The sequence below is a fragment of the Aedes albopictus genome, chromosome 2 (genome assembly GCF_035046485.1).
Source record: "Aedes albopictus strain Foshan chromosome 2, AalbF5, whole genome shotgun sequence".
Taxonomy (NCBI): domain Eukaryota; kingdom Metazoa; phylum Arthropoda; class Insecta; order Diptera; family Culicidae; genus Aedes; species Aedes albopictus.
The window spans coordinates 348,585,741-348,607,138 of record NC_085137.1 but is presented as its reverse complement, the minus strand read 5'-3'; the positions used below and the strand labels follow the sequence as shown (position 1 = coordinate 348,607,138).

Below are 21,398 nucleotides of genomic sequence, written 5' to 3'. Positions count from 1 at the left end.
GCATTAACGGGATTGTTTGCACGTATTGAAACACTTCACCAACATTTGACCGTATGGTTATGATTTGTTTGAACACGTGGATGACCGGTTTTTAATCATATGACTTTGTTCATAGGAAAACTAGAAGTATTAAGTATTTCAGTATATCCAAGTACTACTTGGTTGTTGATTGGTAAAACAAGCATTTTTTCGCACATCTCAAAACAAGCATCGATGTTTGAATATCAATTTGATATTTATTGGACAATTAATGCGGCATCTAATTGGCACCTTTATTCTAAAAATAATTAACAAATCACTAACAACTAAAGGAACTGTTAAATAAGCCGAAACAACCGCCTATAATTTTACGCGGCTCCAACAAGTACAAACCGCAAAATTGATTGAGTTTTTTTCCATGTTAAGGCGAGTAACTTTTACAGTATGCTGAGCTATTGACGTTAACATACTTTGAAAAGGTACATTTTAGGTTTTCTTTAAACAAAAATTGTTAATCTTTGCGCGTTGATGAATTTCTGTGGTATGACTTCATACAAATGACCTGCTTTTTCTATTGCCTTAGAAATATGTAGCTGATTGCTATTTGTTCTCGTTTTGGTACTCTATCGCTTTTAAGGAACATGTTTCGGTTATTCAAGTACGCTTTTGTTCAAACTAATAGACAAATTTCAAAATAGACGTGTTGAAACAAATTAAAAGATTGCCTTTCAAAATGAGCCACAAATGGACAAAGTACTAATTAAAACAATAAATTCAAAAACTTCCATAATAACCAAACCGACTAACACCTCAACTAATGTGCAGTTCTCGAGCAGGGTTTCCACCTAAACTAGCATAACTCTAATCACATAATTTAGTTCACAACTAACTAAGACATATTGCTATTGGAGAGATTTCAGTTGTGGCAATGGTCCGTCCCCATTGTACCGGTTGATTTATGTACAGTTCAGTTTTAATCGCACTTTTACAGCTGCCGCTCTGTAGAGAGGAGTATTGACCACGTGCTGGTGGCAGTTTCAGTCTCACGCGATCAAAAAGGCTAGTTTTTATCGGCAACGCAGCTCGGAAGCTTACGGTACGATCCAGCTATGCTTTCGATATCGTCCAGGAGGAACTGTTTGTCTTCCGGCTTTGCGGACGATTTCTGCAGTATCTTTGTGTCGAAGCATGGCTGAAATTATTCGGTTGAACCATGTGAATATCTTTTAATTAAGGTAAGTATAAAACAACGTATTCGACCAAATACTGGTCTAACGTTACTAACACGTATGTAGAAACAAAAGGCGAAAATTTTGTAAACGTTTCCGAATATCAGAACATTCCACTTACCGTTTCGCACACGTTCATGTTGCAGCAGTTCTCGATCGTTATCTCACACTGCGTTGCCGGACGGGAGGTCATCTGTGTGTTGTTTGTGACTTTGAAACGCTTGGTGATGCGTGGCCGGTTCCGCTCGTAGATGCGGCGCACCGTACACAGAATCGTCACCAGGATGGCCAACGACGCCGTGAAGGCCAGTGAGACGTACACAACTGTGCGATTGAACGAATTCTTACAGTAGGTAACCTGTGGTTCGACTAGGTGCGTGGAAATGGCGACCCTGTGAAAGAAGATTGTGATCGAAAAAGAATTATTTCACTTGCCTAACATAAACATGAAAAGTAAATATAATCGAAAATATGAAAAACCTCTCACAAGTTGTAAGTTAGGAAGAGATAATGCAACATTACTCTGGTACCTACTAGTACATATTGTACTTAATCACGCCATGACCGTCATGACCGAGCAGCAAAAATGTACTAGTTAAGGATTAAGGACCCATACACAGACCATGCTGGGCGTTACAGGTTCGATTCCCGGTCGGCCCAGAAACTTTTTTTTTATGGAAATGTCCTTGACTTCCTTGGGCATAGATTGTCTTCGGGCCTGCAACACGAAATACCCATGCAAAATGCAAGAGGAACCTCTCAGTTAATAACTGTAGAAGTGTTTGTAGAACACTAAGCAAGCTTTGTTTCAGTGGGGACGGTACGCCGAGAAGAACAGATTTCGAGAGCACTGCTGCTGATAAGAACACATGCAGATTGAAGAACGCACACACTAAGAAGAGCTCGGCAAACGCCGGCACCGCCGTGTCTCAGCAAATCTTTATACTGAATCTCGGTAAAAACTAACGTTTGTTAGCTGAATTTCAGCGAAACATTTCCTGAACCTCAGCAAACAAACGACACGATTGCTGAGATCTCGTTGAAAAACAAGTTTGCTGAGCGCTCGGCGGTGCCAATCTCGGTAAAAAGCAAGAAAAATTGCCGAGATTCAGCGAAAAAAAAATAAGTGTGCACATCAATACAACGACTGGTTCGACGAGGTTGCAGAACGGTTACATCGCAGGCAATTGTAATGCTGCAGCATGGAACCCGACAGCACGGGAAACGATACAAACAGAAGCGGGAACAGCAGAACCGCATCTTTGGTGGGAAAATATGCCGCCTGAGAGATGCGGAGTGCGAGAAAATGGAACTACTGTGTCGTTTTCTAGAAACACGGAAGTTCTATACGGCTTCGTGCTGAGATTCGAAATGTCAGGGATAACGGGAGCTTCCGTACGGAATAACGTGAGGTGTTGAAAAGGTGGAAGCAGGTGTTGAAAAGGTGGCTGTAAGAAGAATGAAACATAAAGACTGCGGAGGGAATGATTAGGCCAGTGAAGCAGAAAGCAGAACAAAAAACCCACTCCTTCACTGATACAGTGCAACATTTTTTTTGTCTCAAGAGCAAACTTATGTGTCTGACAGATTTTGCGCCGCTGAATCCGAATCCGGGCTCAGATTTGCTCCTACAAGTCACAATTTTGAGCAATAGGTACCTCAATTTATAGGACAAAATATGTGATTTTGGGCTTTTTTGATTAATACAAGCCATTAAGCATGAATTTTTTTTCAAGCTATCAAAGGGTATTTTGGTCAATTAACATCTAAATTATCAACTCATGCAAAATATTTTGTTCAAACAAATTAAATTTGATATATTTAGTGACTCCCTGTATCACTCCTATTTCAGCACTTCTTTTTCGATTCTTATTATATATTATAGGGTATCGCGCTACTTGGGCGGTGGTTTTCTTCGTCTGTTATTTTCGTCTGTTTTCCACTGTAACTCGGTCAATTTTGAACCGATTGACTTGAAATTTTGTACACGGGTAGATACTATACCTATCTCACCGCATTCCAAGAATTGTGTCAATTGGTTCAAGATTGACTGAGTTATAGTGGAAAACAGACGAATATAGAAGCCACCGCCCAAGTAGCGCGATTCCCTATATATAATATATATAATATATATATATAATATATATTATATATATATTTCTAACAATCATCGAGCGCAACAGTAGTGGTGTTGCCTTTTTACATTTGTTCTGTAAACAAACAAACAAAAATAGCACCTCTTTGTCTCGCTTTCACCAATGTAAACATTTCAAGATTATTAATCATCTAAAAGCAATTCAAGAAGTAGACTACTCTGTTTTGCTAAATAACAATGAAACATGTGTCAATATTACGAAAAACACCGAATTTTATGTGTAGTAAGCTAAAAATGATCGAATACTCTTAGTATGTTCTTCCGCTGTTGATGTTTGCAAGCAGCAGCAGTGTTGGCGGACAGTGCGGAGGAGATTTCACAAATAAAAATTATTTGCTTTTATTACTATCATATGTGATTCAAAGTACAACAATAATCATTCGAAGAATAGTTTTCGATTTTACGACGTATAATCGATAAATTTGAGTTGACCATTTCAATGATTTTGATTGATTTTATTGATGAACTAGCTGTCCCGGCAAACTTTGTCTTGCCAATTTGACAACCGTGGAAGTCATTGTTGAACCGCCTTCTAGATTGGTTTCATTTCAATCGTGTTGGTTTTCTTCCCAACTCATAAAAAATCTGTACTTTATCGATTTTTTACTTTTATAGTTAATTTTCGTAACTTTTTGTATATATAAACACAGCCACCATGAATACGAATCGAACCGTGCAAGAGTCATGCCGATCGGTTCATCCGTTCGTGAGTTTTGTTGCCTCAAAGGAACTTCAAACTCATTTTTATATATATAGATTGTCCCGCAAGATCGATATCACTGTCGATCGACATCGCGTCGCGCTGCTGCCGTCGTCGTTGTATGTACTGTGGTGGGTGGTAAACATCGAACTCTTGGTGCGGTTGAGACAAATTTGAATAATTTTCAAGTTTGAGTGAAAATATTTCTTTGTGGTATAGATAGTTCGAAAGAGAATTTTAATTGGAATAGTGTGTTCTATATTTCTTTTCAAAATATCTTGCGTGAAGTGGAGAATTTTAGAGAAAAGGTAAGCGTTGATTTTTTTACGTAAATGTATTAGTGCAATACTGTGTAAAGTTGAATTTGGATGATGATTCTGAAGAAGCCATTTTGTGATGACACAAGAAAAGGCCTTAAGCATTATATTTTAGTGTGTAAACTTCCATGCAACTATTGACTTGTATGTGAAACATAATATCTAACAAGAATCGCTTAAAACTATCAAATTCGATTTTGTAAAACGAAATATCTTGCATAAGTCGTTAATTTAGATGTTAATTGACTAATTTACCTTTTGATTGCTTAAAAAAATATGTCCATGTTTGAGGGTTTGCAGTCAAAAAGGCCCAAAATCGTATGTTAGGGTAGGGTAACAAATAAAGGTATAGCTCCAAATTGTGATGTGCTGGAGCAAATCTGAGTCCGGAATCGGATTCAGCGGCCCAAAATCCGTCGGAGACATATAAGTAGGCTTTTGAGACAGACCAATGGATAATTTTTGTTTCGCTGTGTGAGTGTGGGCTGCAAAACGGTGAATCGAAAAGGAGAGCGTCCAACATAGCTCTGGTCCTCACAAGTTCCTACCTCATGCTTCCACGGGTCAAGCAATGACAAAGACCGCCAGCCAAGAGTTGTGTGCTTAACTGTTAGTGCAGCCTGGATACTATTGTTCTTCTGACTTCAGCTAGATTGAGGAGGTACGTCTCGAGCGTCTGTTCACCAAGAAGGTGCGGCTCAAACAGCGTCTGTTCTGGCATCCAGCGGCTGAATATGAAATGCTCCTCCACCGGAAGCTATACCTTAGATGGCAGCCCCACCACGGTGGATAGGGGATCTTAGGCCAACAACCTACTGTCTCCGAAACCCAAAAAAAAAAACGTTACTGAAACCTTAAATGAAAGATTACGAACTGATTCAACGGCAACGACTTTTAGCGCTAAACAACGGATAAGAACTGGAACTTGAAATGTATTAACCCTAGCCCAGCAGGGTAAACTGGCACAACTAGCATATGAGGCATGCCGTATGAAGCTTGAGCTTGAGTTACTAGGACTGAGCGCAATCCGTTGGCCGAACTTTGGAGGACACAGATTGGCGTCGGATCAAATTCTGCTATACTCTGGCCTACGAGGTGAACACGCTCCTTGCCATCGTGGAGTTAGTTTCCTGCTCAGCGCATGCAAGTGCTCAGCTCATGAAGTGGGAACCTATTAATGAGAGGATAATTGTAGCCAGATTCGGAACACGGATTCGAAACCTTACATGATCCAATGTTACGCGTTAACCGATCTGCCGAATTGCAAGATAAAGAGAACTTTTACAGTCAACAGTATGCTGTCGTGGACAAGACTCCGAAAGGTGATATCAAGATCCTCATGGGCGACTTCAACACGAAGGTTGGTTCCGACAACTCGGAATATGAGCACGTCATGGGACGCCATGGTCTCGGAGAAATGAGCGAAAACGAAGAGCTGTTTGCAGAGTTTTGTGGCAACAATGCACGTCGACCAGTGCACAAAGTGACATGGGTTTCGGTTTCCCGTGATGGCGTCGCGGAAAATCATATCGACCACATCTGCATCAGTCGAATATGGAGACGGAGCCTTCTTGATGTGCGGAACTTGGTGCGGAACAAACGTAGCGCCGACATTGCGTCCGACCATCATGTCCTAATCGGCGAGATCCGACGGCGCATTGTCAGGATCCAGCGACAGGAGGAGAAAATCGGGCGCCGGTTCAACACACGCCGACTGGAAGACGCTGCGGTGAGAAGGTCCTTCGTCTATGAGCTAGAGAACCGTGCTCCGAATAGGTGGAAGCGTAGAAGATCAACGGAGCGCCATCAAGAACGCCTTTATCGCCACCGGCGAGAATAATTTGGGTGAGCTACGCTCCCGAAGAAAGCAGTGGATCACAGATGATACCTGGAGGAAGATAGAGGAGTGAAGGAACGCCAAAGCCGCGATAGAGCGAGCGAAAACACGAGGAGCCAAAGCCGTAGTCCGTCAGCGCTATTCGGCTCTCGAGAAGGAAGTGAAACGCTCATGTAGACGGGGCAAAAGAGCGTGGGCGGACTCCCTAGCCGACGAGGACGAAGGCGAGAAAGCCGCAAACCAGGCGCCATCCGTCTCCTCTACGATGTTTCACGTCGCCTTAAGCTAGTATGACACTTTTTGACCAATGCCAAATATTTGACCACTTTTGACAGTTAAATTTTGACCAAGGTGTACCTGGCAAACAAAAACATTTGTCACTCTCGAAAAACGAATAGGGACAAACAGAACCAAACAACCTGCCAAAATTTATCTGTCAAAAGTGGTCAAATATTTGGCGTCTGGGCAAAGAGTGTAATAGCACCCTTAGTGGGATCAAGATGAATGCTACTACGATGCCCGTGAAAGACACGTCTAGACAGTTACTGACCGACCCGGCTGACCAGTTGAAACGCTGGTTCGAGCACTTTGGAAACCATTTTCAAGTGTCAGTCATGCCATCAACACCTCAGCATGATTCGCCAAGGGTTCGACGCATTACCCGTGTCAACACCGAAGCTCCATCAGTACAGGAGCGAAGCTCCATCAGCACCGAAGCTCCATCAGTTAGCAGCGCCACCACGGTTAAAGATTAGATTATCCCTCTATTTTAAATTTTAAATTTTGATTGAAATATCATTTTTCGTTATCTAAAATCGATTAAAACATGTTTCGGAAGACGATTCTTTTTAATTATTTTTAATTAAACCTTTTAACGCTCATGGTGTCTGTAGAACACCATAAATTTTTGGCGAATCCGACCTACACCAGTTCACTTCAACATGTTATAAAAGCGTTTGGGAAGAAGTTATAAGCTTATTAGAGTACTTGTACACTCTAATTATTGGTTCAATAGTGAAACTATTGATAAACAATCAATAACTATTGATAAACAATCGATAACTATTGATAAACAATTAAAATCTTTTTTTACGATTTCGATAAATTTAAGTGATCCCTAATAACTTTTGTGCGAGCACTTTTTGTTCATAGCATTTTTAAGCATTCAATAGTTTGAAAGAAGTCGTGGCCGGGAAGGGGTTAATTCGCACCAATACACGCCTCCACTTTTACACAACCACCTTAGCTCAACAGGCGGCGGTGCCGTCGGTGACGCTTGCCGTTAGTATGGCAAAATAACCAGGGGGATGACGAAGGGCCAAAATCATCTACCCAGCATTCAATTCAATATGGCGTCCAATGTTTTTGTTTTGATTGCTTAATTCATGGAAAAAATGCGCTGGAAACATCGACACTGCTTCGCTGCTACATATAATATCGTGCAAAGTGATAAGGAAAGGGAAACAATCATCAAAAACAACGATTTCGTTTGAAATGTGTAATTTCTGAAATAAGCACTAGCAATACACGAGCCACACACCCGAAAATCAGGAGCAAGTTAGGGTAAACCGACCAGAAAGTGGGTACCAAAACGCGCCGTACCAAAAATGATGTTGGGTGCAGCGGCGATGTACCGAGTTTGACAGCCGTGTCACCCCACTGAAAATAACAGAGTTCCATATCTTCTTGATAAAGTAGTCTTCGCTTCAATCTTTCATCTGGTGAGTTCTTTTCATGCTGCTTATAAAAAAATAAACACTCGTTCATATACAAAGTATTTTCAATACTTCATTCAATTGCATTAGAGAGCAAAATCCTAAGCTTTATTCCGAGCAAAATCCTAAGCTTTATTCCGATTTTGTTTCAGAGAACGAGTGACAGCGCTTAATCATAATCTTTTCAACGCTATCTGTGCAAGTGCTTAGAATAAAAAGAATTACATACGCTAGTGTTTATCCAATTTGTATACACATCAAAACTGCAACGCAAACGCAATCAAAATAAATTCAACACTACTCACCCCTCACAGTACTGCTGCATCTCTGGGTTACCGTTATCGAGTGAACAGAACCGTTTCGGAATTTCACACCGCTTGCCGGTGTACTCCGAGCCGCAACGGCACTCCACCAGCATGGTGTCGTTGTTTAGAATGCATTTGCCGTCGTGCAGACAATAGTTGTTGCACGTGTACTCCTCGCACCGGTCCCCTCGATAGCCGACGTTGCATTTGCACTTGGGAACTTCATTCTCCACGAAACACTCTCCATTATAGCAGTAGTCCGACGTACAGATAGCGGTCTCGCACCGAGCGCCGCTGAAATTTTTCGAACAAGTACAAGACCTCTGACCCGAGGCGCTGAGCACACATCGGCCACTGTTCAAACAGTATCCATCACATTTGTTGCGATCACATCGCTCGCCTTCGAATTCGGCATGGCACTTGCACGTTGGTCGGCTGTCGGCACCCACTACACACTCACCGTGGACGCAGAAATTGTTGCAGATTGGAATCTCGCAGAATGTACCCTGATATTCGGGTAGACAGATACAGCTGTTGGTGTTGTGGTTCAGGATGCCTTTGTTAAGACAGGTGATCATTTCAGGCTTAGCTGTTACAGCCTGGGATGATTCTATTACTTCGCTGGATTCTTTCCTAACGTTGTCTATGATACTGGATACAACAGTTTTACAACTTGGGTTGTTTTTCTGATATTCTACTAAAAGGCTTGAACGGATTATAAGTGCTGATGGACGACTGCCTTTGTACACGACTTGTGTCACTTTGGAATCGGATTTTTTCGTTTCGTGTACTTCTCCATCCTCTTGGTCTACCCAGTACAAATATTCGCTGTTGAGTGACACGTGTGTCGGAATTTTATCCGAACCCCTGAGGAATGTTTGTTTGTCTTGTACTTCTAGATTGGCGCTTTCGACAGTGAATGCTCGACCGTACTTTTTCTCCACCCAGTAGATGCGGTTGTTGTAATGGTCGACCGAAATGCCCCTCGGCTCGTAGACGTCCTCCTTGTGGGCGTCCAGTACTGTGCCATTCATGGCCGCCCGAACGATACTGGACGTTTGAAGGTAGCTGTTCGTCCAGTAGAGGTGCCTACGGCATTCGTCGATCGTCAAAGCTGCCAGGTCGTGATTTTCTTCAACCTGGGCGACAAGGTTGATGAGGCCATCGGTTGCGTTCGCCGCCGCCGCCGCCGCCGGGGCCCCCAGCTTATCGACTTCGACTGAGTACACTGAATGTGTCCCTTTCTCGGTCCAGTACAACTTACGCTCGAGGTGATCGAACGCCAAACCGGTGATGTAGCCGGTCCGGTCGGACTTTGGCAGTAGTTTCACTACTTTGTGATACTCCTCTTCCGGATTCGTATCCAACGAAAAGATTCGATAGCTCGGATCCTTGAGATCACTGAAGTAGATTTTCCGTTTCACCTCGTCGTAAGCGAACGCCGAAATGTGCTGAAATTGGTGTCCTCCTGAAGATATTTGTGTCCAATTCTTGTCGAAGAACAGGATGCCACTGTCGGTTGTGACGACGGCATCTGAAAAAATAAAAGATAATTGTTAACTAAATTATGTAATTCATTTTTGAGTTTATGAACTTATAAACATATGTATATGCCTGTTTCGTATTGTAGAGCAAAATGTTTCCAACAACTTATTTTATTAAATTGTGGACTCATGCCAAAACACGGCCTTTCTGAAACAAGCAGATGTTTGCTGAATTGCGAAGCATTAGTAGATTTCATAAAGAATGTGTATCAGGAAAATTGCAGTTTCGTTTAACCTTAAAACATGATTTGAACAATGATTATTTTAGTTTTTGATTTTTATATAATTTTTATTTTCAAGTGTCAATTTAAGTCTCTATCTAATTTAAACCAATCAATGAACTAATGACAAATTCTGCTTAAGCAGAGTACACCGCAACAAGGTAGAATTCATTTCAATAAAATTTACTGAGGTACTTCAAACTCCCTGCTGGAGTACAGGCCATCAGATAGGATTTACAAGCGCAATCAGTGATCTACTGGAGCATAATGAATGAAATTCATGTTTGCACGCTCACGAGACGCTTTGAAACGCATCTGAAAGATCCCTGAAGCTCACCTGGGAGCTTGTAATCCGCTCAGAAACCTTCTGAAACACTTTGAAATGGCTTGAAACGCTTTTAATCCCCCTGCAATATCCCTTAAGCTCACTTGAAGGCCTATGTCGCCCCCTAACGCCCCTCTGAAACCTCGTGAAACGCATTTGAAACGTTCTGAAACCTCCTGGGACGCCATGAAACGCATCTAAAAGTCCCCTGATATCCCCTACAAGCTCATTTGATAGCTAGTAAACCCCTCTGTCTAAACCCTCCTGAAACGCCTCTGAAACTTTTCTAGAATCCGCCTGAAGCTCATCTGAGAGCTAGTAAACTCCTCTGAAATCTCCGAAAACACCTCTGAAACTTGCCTGAAATCCCCCTGAAGCTCACCTGAGAACCTACGAAGATGAAGCCCCCTAAAGTCCCTCTGAAACCTCATGAAGCTCATCTGAGTACTAGTTGAACTCTCTGAAACCTCCTGAGACACCCCTGAAACCTTGTAACGGAAAAAAAGTTTTGCGAAACACTACAAATGCATTGTGCTCCCGATGGGTACCACAATGTAGACAACTGCTAAAAGAACCCTACAAATGCGCATTTTATTATCCGCATCGAGCCCCATATTTTGAAGCTAGTGGGATACGAAAAGTAAAATATAACGAATACATTGGAACCTTACAAATGCACATTTTATTTTCCGTATCGGGCCCCACGTCTGGGAACTTAGATACGCAAAATAAAATGGAACATTACAAATGCACAAAACACAAACATGCAAAACATAACATAAATTGTGCCCAGTTATCCAAATAGATAACTAAGTCCGAACCCAGGATGACGAGGTTTCATTTTTGTTCTTGGTCCATCAGTCAATCCTGTAATCGTATTTTTTCTGGCAGTTCGCCTTTTAGTTCGCAGAATCTGTTGCGGCATTCATAGCTTGTTTTGATCTAGGAATTTCTAATCCTAAGGGGGCATCCCGATTCGGGCAACAACACAAGACCGTCTACAATTTGATGTCCGTGTTAGGGGACGGCTTGCGTGTTTTGCACTGGTTGGCTCCTGAAATGTTTGGAGCGCTACAAATGCACATCAAAATTCGGGGACGGATGTACAAACCACAGTATAAAATAGAAAATTAACTGACAAAATGCTTACAGCAATTTACAAACGTAACACACTCCATGCTACAACCGAAGAATTTTCCATGAATTGCATTCTCCAATTCATGGAAAATTCTTAAAACTATATTACATACGTCACAACTAATTTACAAACGTAACACAACACCAGCAACAGCGGAAGAATTTTTCAAGAATCGAAATCGTGATTCTTGAAAAATTCTTAAACATTCCTATTTACCATTCTTTCAAGTGGTCGGTTGATGGCAGCGATGATCATTTCATTTGGTGTCACCAGACTAACTAAAATACGTAAGCCAAACGCTTACCAGATAACTCCGCGAGTTAAATTGCCACCAGGCTAACCTTAAACTAATTGCCACCAGGCTAACACTAATTGCCGCCAGGCTAACTTAAAACTAATAACGCCAGCGAATCCTGGCAAAGGGTATGATCTAACGCCATTAACCAACGGCCAAAGAACTGCCATCAACCAAGCATTTAATCTTCATCTATCTTTACTGTTGCGGACGCTCATATCTGATCTACTCTAAGTTTACCTAACCGAAACCAGATGGATCAACAAAGAAACAATAAACTATAACATAAACGTGGGTTTTTTAGTTGGGCGCCAATGTAACGAATAGTACATTGGAACCTCATAAATGCGCAAGGCCCCACGTTGGGCGCCAATGTAACGGAAAAAAAGTTTTGCGAAACACTACAAATGCATTGTGCTCCCGATGGGTACCACAATGTAGAGAACTGCTAAAAGAACCCTACAAATGCGCATTTTATTATCCGCATCGAGCCCCATATTTTGAAGCTAGTAGGATACGAAAAGTAAAATATAACGAATACATTGGAACCTTACAAATGCACATTTTATTTTCCGTATCGGGCCCCACGTCTGGGAACTTAGATACGCAAAATAAAATGGAACATTACAAATGCACAAAACACAAACATGCAAAACATAACATAAATTGTGCCCAGTTATCCAAATAGATAACTAAGTCCGAACCCAGGATGACGAGGTTTCATTTTTGTTCTTGGTCCATCAGTCAATCCTGTAATCGTATTTTTTCTGGCAGTTCGCCTTTTAGTTCGCAGAATCTGTTGCGGCATTCATAGCTTGTATTGATCTAGGAATTTCTAATCCTAAGGGGGCATCCCGATTCGGGCAACAACACAAGACCGTCTACAATTTGATGTCCGTGTTAGGGGACGGCTTGCGTGTTTTGCACTGGTTGGCTCCTGAAATGTTTGGAGCGCTACAAATGCACATTAAAATTCGGGGACGGATGTACAAACCACAGTATAAAATAGAAAATTAACTGACAAAATGCTTACAGCAATTTACAAACGTAACAACCTCTCTGAAATCCCTGAAGGTTACCTGAGCTCCGACGAAGATCAAGCCCCCGAAGCCACTTTGAAACATCCTGAAACGCCACTGAAAGCCCCCAGAATTTCCCCCTGAATTTCATATGAAAGCTAATAAACCGCTTTGAAACCCTTCTGAAAAGCTTCTGAAACCTCCCTGGAATCCCCCTGAAGGCCATCTGAAACCCTACGACACTGTAGCTCAGTAAAATCAATTTGAAACCTCCTGAAACACCACTGAAAGCCCCCTGAAATTCCCACTGAATTTCATATGAGTGCTAATAAACCGCTTTGAAACCCTTCTGAAAAGCTTCTGAAACCTTCTGTGGGCTTCGTGGCCGAGCGGTTAGCGGTTTCAGTCGTTTAGGTGTCTCGTAAGCCTCGGAGTGTGGGTTCGATTCCCGCTCCAGTCGGGGAACGAAAAATTCTTCACTGGGCCACTGGGTGTTATATGTGTTGTCCGTTGTCAAACATTAGTATTGTTCAGTCTGTAGAGGTCGCAAGGTCGAAAACGGTGTAATTGTCTTTTTTTTTGGTCTTTTTTAAAAAAATTCCCCCTGGAGCCCAACTGAAACCCTACGACAATGTAGCTCCGTAAAGTCCCTTTGAAACCTAATTAAACGTCCAACAATGCCTCGGAATACTTCTGGAAGAGCCTGAAATACCTACTGAAACACCTTTAAATGCCTCTGAAACGGTGTTGGTAAAAATTCTAATCCTCCAAAACTCATAGTTTAGATTTATCACGCACGATACGATTCTAGACTCTTCAAATTCATTGCCAAAAAAATCATCCAAGAGAGGGCTCATTTTTTGATTAGTTATAACAAAGTAATCACGATTATTTGATATAACAAAACTTAAACCTTACACGTAATAAAAAGTGAATGTTGATTAAATTGATTTGGATTCGTTTAACAAGCGAATCAACGAGCCCACTAAAACCCCTCAGAAGCCTCAGAAAGCGCATCTGAACTACATGACAAACCTCCCCCCCCCACTCCCTTGATGCTCAACTAGAAAGTACCTGAGAGCTTGTCAAGCTCTCTAAACCATTCTGAAATATCGCGAATGCCCTGAAAGACCTGTGAAACTCCTTCTTCTACGCTGACCATTTACTGACAAACTAAATCAGCAACGATATCCCAAGTAACCAAAAGCTTCCCATGATAAAATGCACATTGGAACTTTCTGGCTGCTTAAGAGGCTAACGATGAGCCTTTCTGGAACTTCAGTCACAAGTTCCGGCAAGGCTCATTGTTAGCCTCTTAAGCAGCCAGAAAGTTCCATTCGGAACTTTACCTGAACTTCGCGGAACTTTAAAGCTGCTTAAGATGCTACTCGGAACTTTATCGGAACTTTCAAGTTCATAGAAGTTCAGTTCAGTAGCATAGTGTTTCAATGAAGATTAAATTTATTTTTTTACAGAAAAAAACTTTTTAAGCATACACGAATAAAAGACAAATATAAGTTTATCAAATCAATGAATACTAGGCTTGAGCAAAAAAAATGCCACCCATCAGATTCGAACCGATAGTCGCTGCGTGAGAACCCTACACTCTACCACAACACTACAGTTGCGATTGAGTGAACAGCAGGTAAAGTCTGACTTGAATCGATTTTTTGTCGGCAGCTAGTTTTGCACATTTGTACAGTAGTGAAGTTAACTTGAGTATGTCAAGTGTTTTCAGCAGCGCAGCAGTAAGTCGGCAGGCTATCACGCAGGAGGATCTAGATCAAATCTTCATAGCAACAACATATCTGAAAGTATAATAGAAGCAATTTTCAAACATGAATCACAAACCCACCAACAGGGTTGTGATTCTGAAAAACACATTTTTGTTTCTGCATGAATTTTGTCATAGTTCTGTCAGAAGCTGCTTAGAAGGCTATCCAGCGTGCTTATGTGAACTTTCTAGTTCGAAAATTACTTAAAAATAAAGCTGCTTAGAAGGCTAATGAGCAACCTCGAACAAGCTGTTTAGCTTATAAAGTACTCTTTTATCTGAACTTTTGGCTATACCAAATCGGTATCAATCGAAAAGCGACAATTGGGAAAACACACAGATTACACTGTGTAACATGCATCAAACGAAACCAAAAAGATGGCAATCACAGGGTCCACTGCTCTGATTAGGGCAGTAAGGACGTAATACTATGGAGGGTACCCTGATATTTTATATAGTCCGATTGTGGTGGAGTTATAATGAAATCTTCAATTCTTTCATTCCTTCGCACGGTAAGCATATAGACGCATTGCACCATGAACTCGGGGTCACATGTTTAGTGACCTCTTACACCCAGTACAGGCGGTCAATAGTTTTGTACTTGACAAGCTGGGACAACTGCTACCGACACTATGCAGCTCAGCTATTCAAGTCAATTGGCGAAAAAAATTAACATTGATTCAATACTTCCTAATTATCGTAGTCTACATTAACGTTTGTGTTTTATAAATGGTATGAAACACAAATTCGCTTATTAACCTCACACATTATTATTACAGCTTTCTTCAGAACATCTGTTGCCTATTTGCCAATCTTTATGATTCTTGTATACTCCGAAAGATTGTCCGAGTCTGTCATTACAGAACATGGATAAATCGAATTAATTATCACTCTTTTTCGCATCAATACTTGAAAATGTAGATAATGTTGATGTATAATCAACGAATATTGCGGCAATTTTGACGACCTGAATGAATTCAAGCCTTGATTTCATAGACTTGTAGATGATTAACAATTAGAGCTATTTATGGCTCAAGCATCCGTCATCATATTTCGGAAAATAAAAAGCAGTTTTCTCGCTGCAAATCAAAACAAGGATCATGAAAATATATTCACTGCATTATATTCCTCATGTGGAGTACAGTGAATATATTTTCATAGCAAAAACTTTTGTTTTGAACGAAAAAACTGTTTTCAAATGTTTGATGATGACGATGATTTCGATGACGAAAAGTTCAACGTTATACACAAAAAAGTATAATAGTTGGCTACAGAAACCAATATTACCACATCAAATGAATTCCTCGACAGAACTCCTCAGTATCTGGAATGACCTACACACTTAATTTCGACTACCGGGATCTCAGCATTTTCTCTAACTTTCGCCGAGATCCGCACAGCCGAGTGCTCGGCAAACAACATTATTATTGGGATCTCAGCAACTTTGGCAGTTTATTGGCTTTATTGCTTTTTACTGAGATATCAGTTTGTGAGTTTGCTGAGTAGTCGGCTGTGCGCGAAAAGCTGCGAATATTTTTTAAGTGTGTAGTTGAAAGTCAGTCCTTAAGTTCTATAAACAGAAAGCGAACGCAAAAACATGTTTTTGTTTATGTGGAACTCGTGGAACTCCTGTGAGTGTAAATCACCTTACAATGGTGCGTTACGGCGTAAGATCTACCATAACCAATTTTGATTTCGTAATTTTCCAGCTTGGTTTAAATGCAGGAAAATAGGAAAATTAATGTGTTTTGTTTTATTTATGTATTTTGTTTTTTTTTTATTACTTAATATACCGTTTGTTTCCGTAGTATTTGCTTGATTTTAATTTCAACTTTAATAAAATAACAATTTGTTACCGCGCTGTTCAGGTAAATAAAGTTGTAATTGTAATGTAAGTCAATTAACATTCTATGTATCATAATCATAATATTTATTCTTTCAGGTTAAATCAGGTAATTGGTCAACTATATAACTAAATATATTCAAATTACATGATACTTGGGATATTGGGAGGGGTGGCCTAAGGAAGCTAAATGAACTGGTTTCTGGGCAAATGTTCGTGGGGTGGCCAGACTTTGTCACGAGATAACAACCATCGTGTTGTCTTCCGAAGGTTTCCAGTAAATTTAGCTTATCCTGCTACAACAAACCATCAGGTAGATCATTCCCTTCCGGTATGAGTCTCTCATAACTATTCCCGAGAATATTTGATGACCTAATTGAACCTTAGATGGACAAAAACTAAAGAAACATGAAAAACTTCTGTTAGCAATGAAAACCAATAATACATCTATCAGGATGGAGTAGGTTTCTCGATCATGTTCCTAAGTATCTGAGATGGCCTGATTGAGTTAAATGAACTGAAGACGCACTGTTAACTACATGTTTTGGATGCGTGGCTAAGGTCTATTGAATTGATCCATTTCTAAATGATATTGAATTTTAGATGCTCTACATCAACAATTATTGTGACTACATCGAAAGATATTGAATGACTTGCATTTTAAGCCATTGAGAGCTATCGTGAGAGCCATCGTTGTCAATTCAACTAATCCATGGCTAAAGTAATGTCGAAGTTTATCAACAAATTTCACACTACACATACGATCGTTAGAACCCTATTGCCATAGGGGGAAATCAAATCTCCTGGAAATTTGCAACCATTGCAAAACAAACATACATGTATTTACGCGGAACCGTCGCTGCCAGAAGTCACGTAGACAGTTTTCTCACGGCACCTATCATGATGAAATTTGATCATCGGCAGAAAGTAGCACGCAATATCAAAAGGTTGTGCTTTCGTGATTCCAAGATGTACAGATTGTGTAATATATCCCTGAATTAACAGTAGCTGAATAGTAGCTTGACATAACCTCAGGATGCGGCGATCAAACAAATTCCCCAAGAAAGTTGTTTCTGATTGTCTCAACCACATCAGTTAGAAAACTGCAACAATCAGAGCTGATTTGTTTGGCAAATAGAATTTCCTCTCGATTAGAATCGCCACCGATATTCATTATCAACCAGACGTCTTCTTGAGATGAAGCGAATATTTTTAGATTCGGAATATTCCCTACGTTGCCCCTCCCAATATGCTTCTTCACACGTGTTTGGGACGCAAACGACGCAAAAAGTTGCCACTTCGGCCACGCTTCCATATACGTACGTACGACAGGCATATTGATTGGAGAATGGACGACGATGAATGATAGGTAGACATAAAAACATTGGTCGGGGATTTCGCGCGAATAGAGAGATTGGTCTCGCCTCAGTCGGCACCTTATTGCATCACAAGTTTGACCTTACCTGGCCCGTGGGTCGGCAGTCGAAAAGAATCAACAATTTGAAGCTAGTAAATGGTAACAGAAAATTGAAAACACATTGGTTGGCCAGTGTTGAACAAATGGGTGAAGTTTAGTTCAATAATTTTGATCTTACACTTGGAAGGAGGTATGTGCATCTAATAAAATTATGTGACATATTTATTTTTCAAGAATTTCATAACAGCATTAAAAATATGCATGGAAAACTTGTAATCATTATTAGATCCTGCAGTTTAAGATGCTTGCTTATGATTACTTGCAACATTGCGATGATTGTCCAAAAGAAGTCCAAAGAAATTATCTAAACGTTGTTTTATAACGATAACATTAAGTATGTGTGCCCCCCAAATTGATTGCACACGGTGTTTTTCGACTAATTGAATCAGACCCTGTTCGAAAGGTAAATCTGGTTTCTGCATTTCATCATACCATATAAACCAACTGCAAGGTATCTTATCAGTACCATACAACAATAGTCCTATCTGAGCGAGGTAGAGATACGCAAAAAGTGGCCACGCGCTCACCTGATAAGTGCCTATATACATTCCACTCCATTTTGGGCGGTAAGGCGCTGCTTATTCATCGCATCCTAGTCAGTCCTAGTAAATATGTATACATATATATGAACGCAGTTTTTGACCATTTCACGATCAAGGTTACATAAACCGGCAAAAAATTACCGATTTTTAATTTACTTCCGAACCGACGGCCGGCGGCATGGTGACGAAGCAGCAGATAAATTAAGGCGGAACAGTTTAGCAAAAGGCGTCGATTTCGTTACATGAACTCAGAACTGGACTGGAATCGGACAGATCAATCAAGTCTAGACCGTCTCTATACGTTCACCTGGCGGTTTCAGTTTCGTGACCAATCATCATCGGCTTGAACAATGTATGATCCGTATCAGCCAAACGAAAACCATAGTCATCGCTAGAACAGCACGGATGGAAGATATGCGGGATTTACTGGAAATGTGGTAGGATCTTACTCCCTAGATCTATGGTTTTAGGGGCAGCAGGGACTAAAGTCCTGGGGCCTGACGCACCCCCCCGCTTGCGAGTCAGCCGCGTAGTCGCCGGCTAAGAATAGGACTACTAACCCCAATTCAAGGTGTCAAGCGACCCGTGCTGAGGAATGAGTGATCGAGGGGGTGAAAAAGATGCTCGATCTTTAACGGAGCCTGTGGGGTACCTGGGCACCCCCCACAGTAAGCTGTCCCTTACCGCGTTAATGCAGGGCTCTGGCGTGGTGGACATTCTTTCCCGTGCTACTCGTGGGATTTAATCATGAAGTCAAATAAAAATCAGAATCTAGGTGGAAATAGTGGTGGGATCAACCCCTTCGCAAGAAGCGGGTTGATGAGATCTCCGACAAGGAGAAGTGAGGAGATAGGCGCTGGGAGTTGCGTACGCAGCTCAAGCGTGGGTGCTCCAGTCCACTTCCCGGCAAGCCAGCCGGTGGAGGTTATGGACGGAGCGTGGTTGTTGAGGGCCGTCAACCGAGGATCCAAAGGACGGTCCGCAATAGAGGTGGCTGAGCAGCAGCTTGGCAAAATCATCGACTTTGCGTCCACTAAGTCGAACATAAGCAAGGACCTGAAAACGGCCTTGCTTCGACTTAGGGCGTCGATCGACGATACCAAGCAGGAGCACGCGGCACTCGCGTTGCTGACTGCTGCAGCAGCGGAGCCTGCAAATGAGAAAGTGCCGAAGTTTACCCAAACGGAGGTCTTCTCCTTCGCAGAAAGTCCGAATAAGGCGGAAGCGACTGCTCGCGACAAACGGGGCAAGCAATCGCAGAAGCGGGCGAGGCAACCGTCAGGCGAGGAGCTGTCTGGCGGTGCCCGCAAGGCCAGGCGAATCATTACCCCGAAAGTCGGTAATAATGCCGGAAGGTCGGACCCCAGCCAGGGTTCCCGGAAAGCTGGGAAGGGTGGGCCTGAAAAGGCTGGCCCGTCCCGGAACGATGGGAACAAGGGGTTGCGACCGCTAGTGGGCCATCAACAGCCACAGAGTAGGGCGATCCAAGGGGAGGACCCCCCTTGGACGAAGGTAGAGCGGAAGAGGAAGAAGAAGGCGAATCCGCAGGTAGTAGCGCAGGACGCCAAGCCAAGGCGTAGGAGGGCAGGTGCCAAGCGCGAGAAAGGCGACGCTATCGTCATCAAGACGGAACAGTCCAAGTACTCGGACGTCTTGAAGATGATGCGAAGCGAAGCCAAGCTTGAGGGTCTTGGAGCCGACGTACGCAGTATTAGACGTACTTGTACGGGCGAGATGATCCTGGAGCTGAAGCGCCAGAAGGAGCACAAGGGCGCCGCCTATAAGAGGCTGGCAGAAGAGGTCCTTGGTGAGGGTGTGCAGGTGAGGGCTCTGACACATGAGGCGACTCTGAAGGTCAAGGACATCGATGAGATCACCGAAGTGGAAGAGCTCGTCACGGCACTGCGGCAACAGTGCGATGTGCAGGTGGCCGCCGCAGCCGTTAAGCTACGGAAAGGGCCAGCAGGGACACAGATAGCTTTGGTTCAGCTACCTGTGGCGGACGTCAAAAAGTCCGTTAAAGTAGGGAGCATAAAGGTGGGTTGGTGTGTATGTCACCTGACATTCCACGAGCCACCAGAGGTTTGCTTCAGGTGTCTGGAACCGGGACACAAGTCGTGGGACTGTAAAGGCCCCGACAGGCGCAAACTGTGCAGGCGATGCGGCGCTGAAGGTCATAAGGCCCAAAGCTGCACGAGTCCGCCCATCTGCATGATCTGTACCGGGAAATCCTCGAACAACAGACATCCGATGGGTGGCCCAAGGTGCCCGGCCTTCAAGAAAGCCGCAGTGAACAACAAATCACAGTGCAGGTAACGCAGCTGAACCTGAACCACTGTGATGCGGCTCAGCAACTGCTTTGTCAGGCAGTTTCTGAGTGGGAGACGGATATCGCCATCATATCGGACCCATACCGAGTACCCGCCGGCAACGGCAACTGGGTCGCGGATGGGATTAGAAAAATGGCGGCGATATGGACGACGGGTAAATACCCCGTTCAGGAGTTGGTGTCTACTACCTATGAGGGCTTCGTGGTCGCCAAAGTAAACGGGGTCTTCTTCTGTAGCTGTTATGCGCCTCCGCGGTGGCCGATCGAGCAGTTCACGCAAATGCTGGACCGCTTAACGACCGTGCTAACAGGGCGAAGGCCGGTGGTAATAGCAGGCGACTTTAATGCCTGGGCCGTGGAATGGGGAAGCCGTTTCACGAACCAGCGGGGTCAGATCCTGCTAGAAACACTGGCCATCTTAGATGTCGACTTGGCTAATGTCGGTACCAAGAGTACCTTTAGTCGAAACGGAGCGGAGTCAATTATTGACGTGACCTTTTGTAGTCCTGGCCTAACAAGTAGTTCGAACTGGAGAGTAGATGATGGCTACACTCACAGCGACCACCTGGCGGTTCGCTACAGTATCGACTACAATAACAGCAGACAGCGGATAGAAGAAGAGGCGGCTAGGCCAAGGCCAAGCCCTCGCAGGTG

At 42.6% G+C, this 21,398-nt stretch overlaps 1 protein-coding gene across 1 annotated transcript in view; it reads right to left on the bottom strand.

The window, feature by feature from the left end:
- Nucleotides 1-212: 212 nt before the first annotated feature.
- The window catches only part of LOC109424155 (protein cueball), a 44,214-nt gene continuing 23,028 nt past the window's right edge, over nt 213-21,398 (bottom strand). The window contains exons 2-4 of the mRNA XM_019699243.3: nt 8,238-9,771; nt 1,330-1,600; nt 213-1,171 (exon numbers count right to left, since the gene is read on the bottom strand). Coding sequence (XP_019554788.3) covers nt 1,040-1,171; nt 1,330-1,600; nt 8,238-9,771 — 1,937 coding nt within the window. The 3' untranslated portion in view covers nt 213-1,039. The remainder of the gene's footprint in view (nt 1,172-1,329; nt 1,601-8,237; nt 9,772-21,398) is intronic.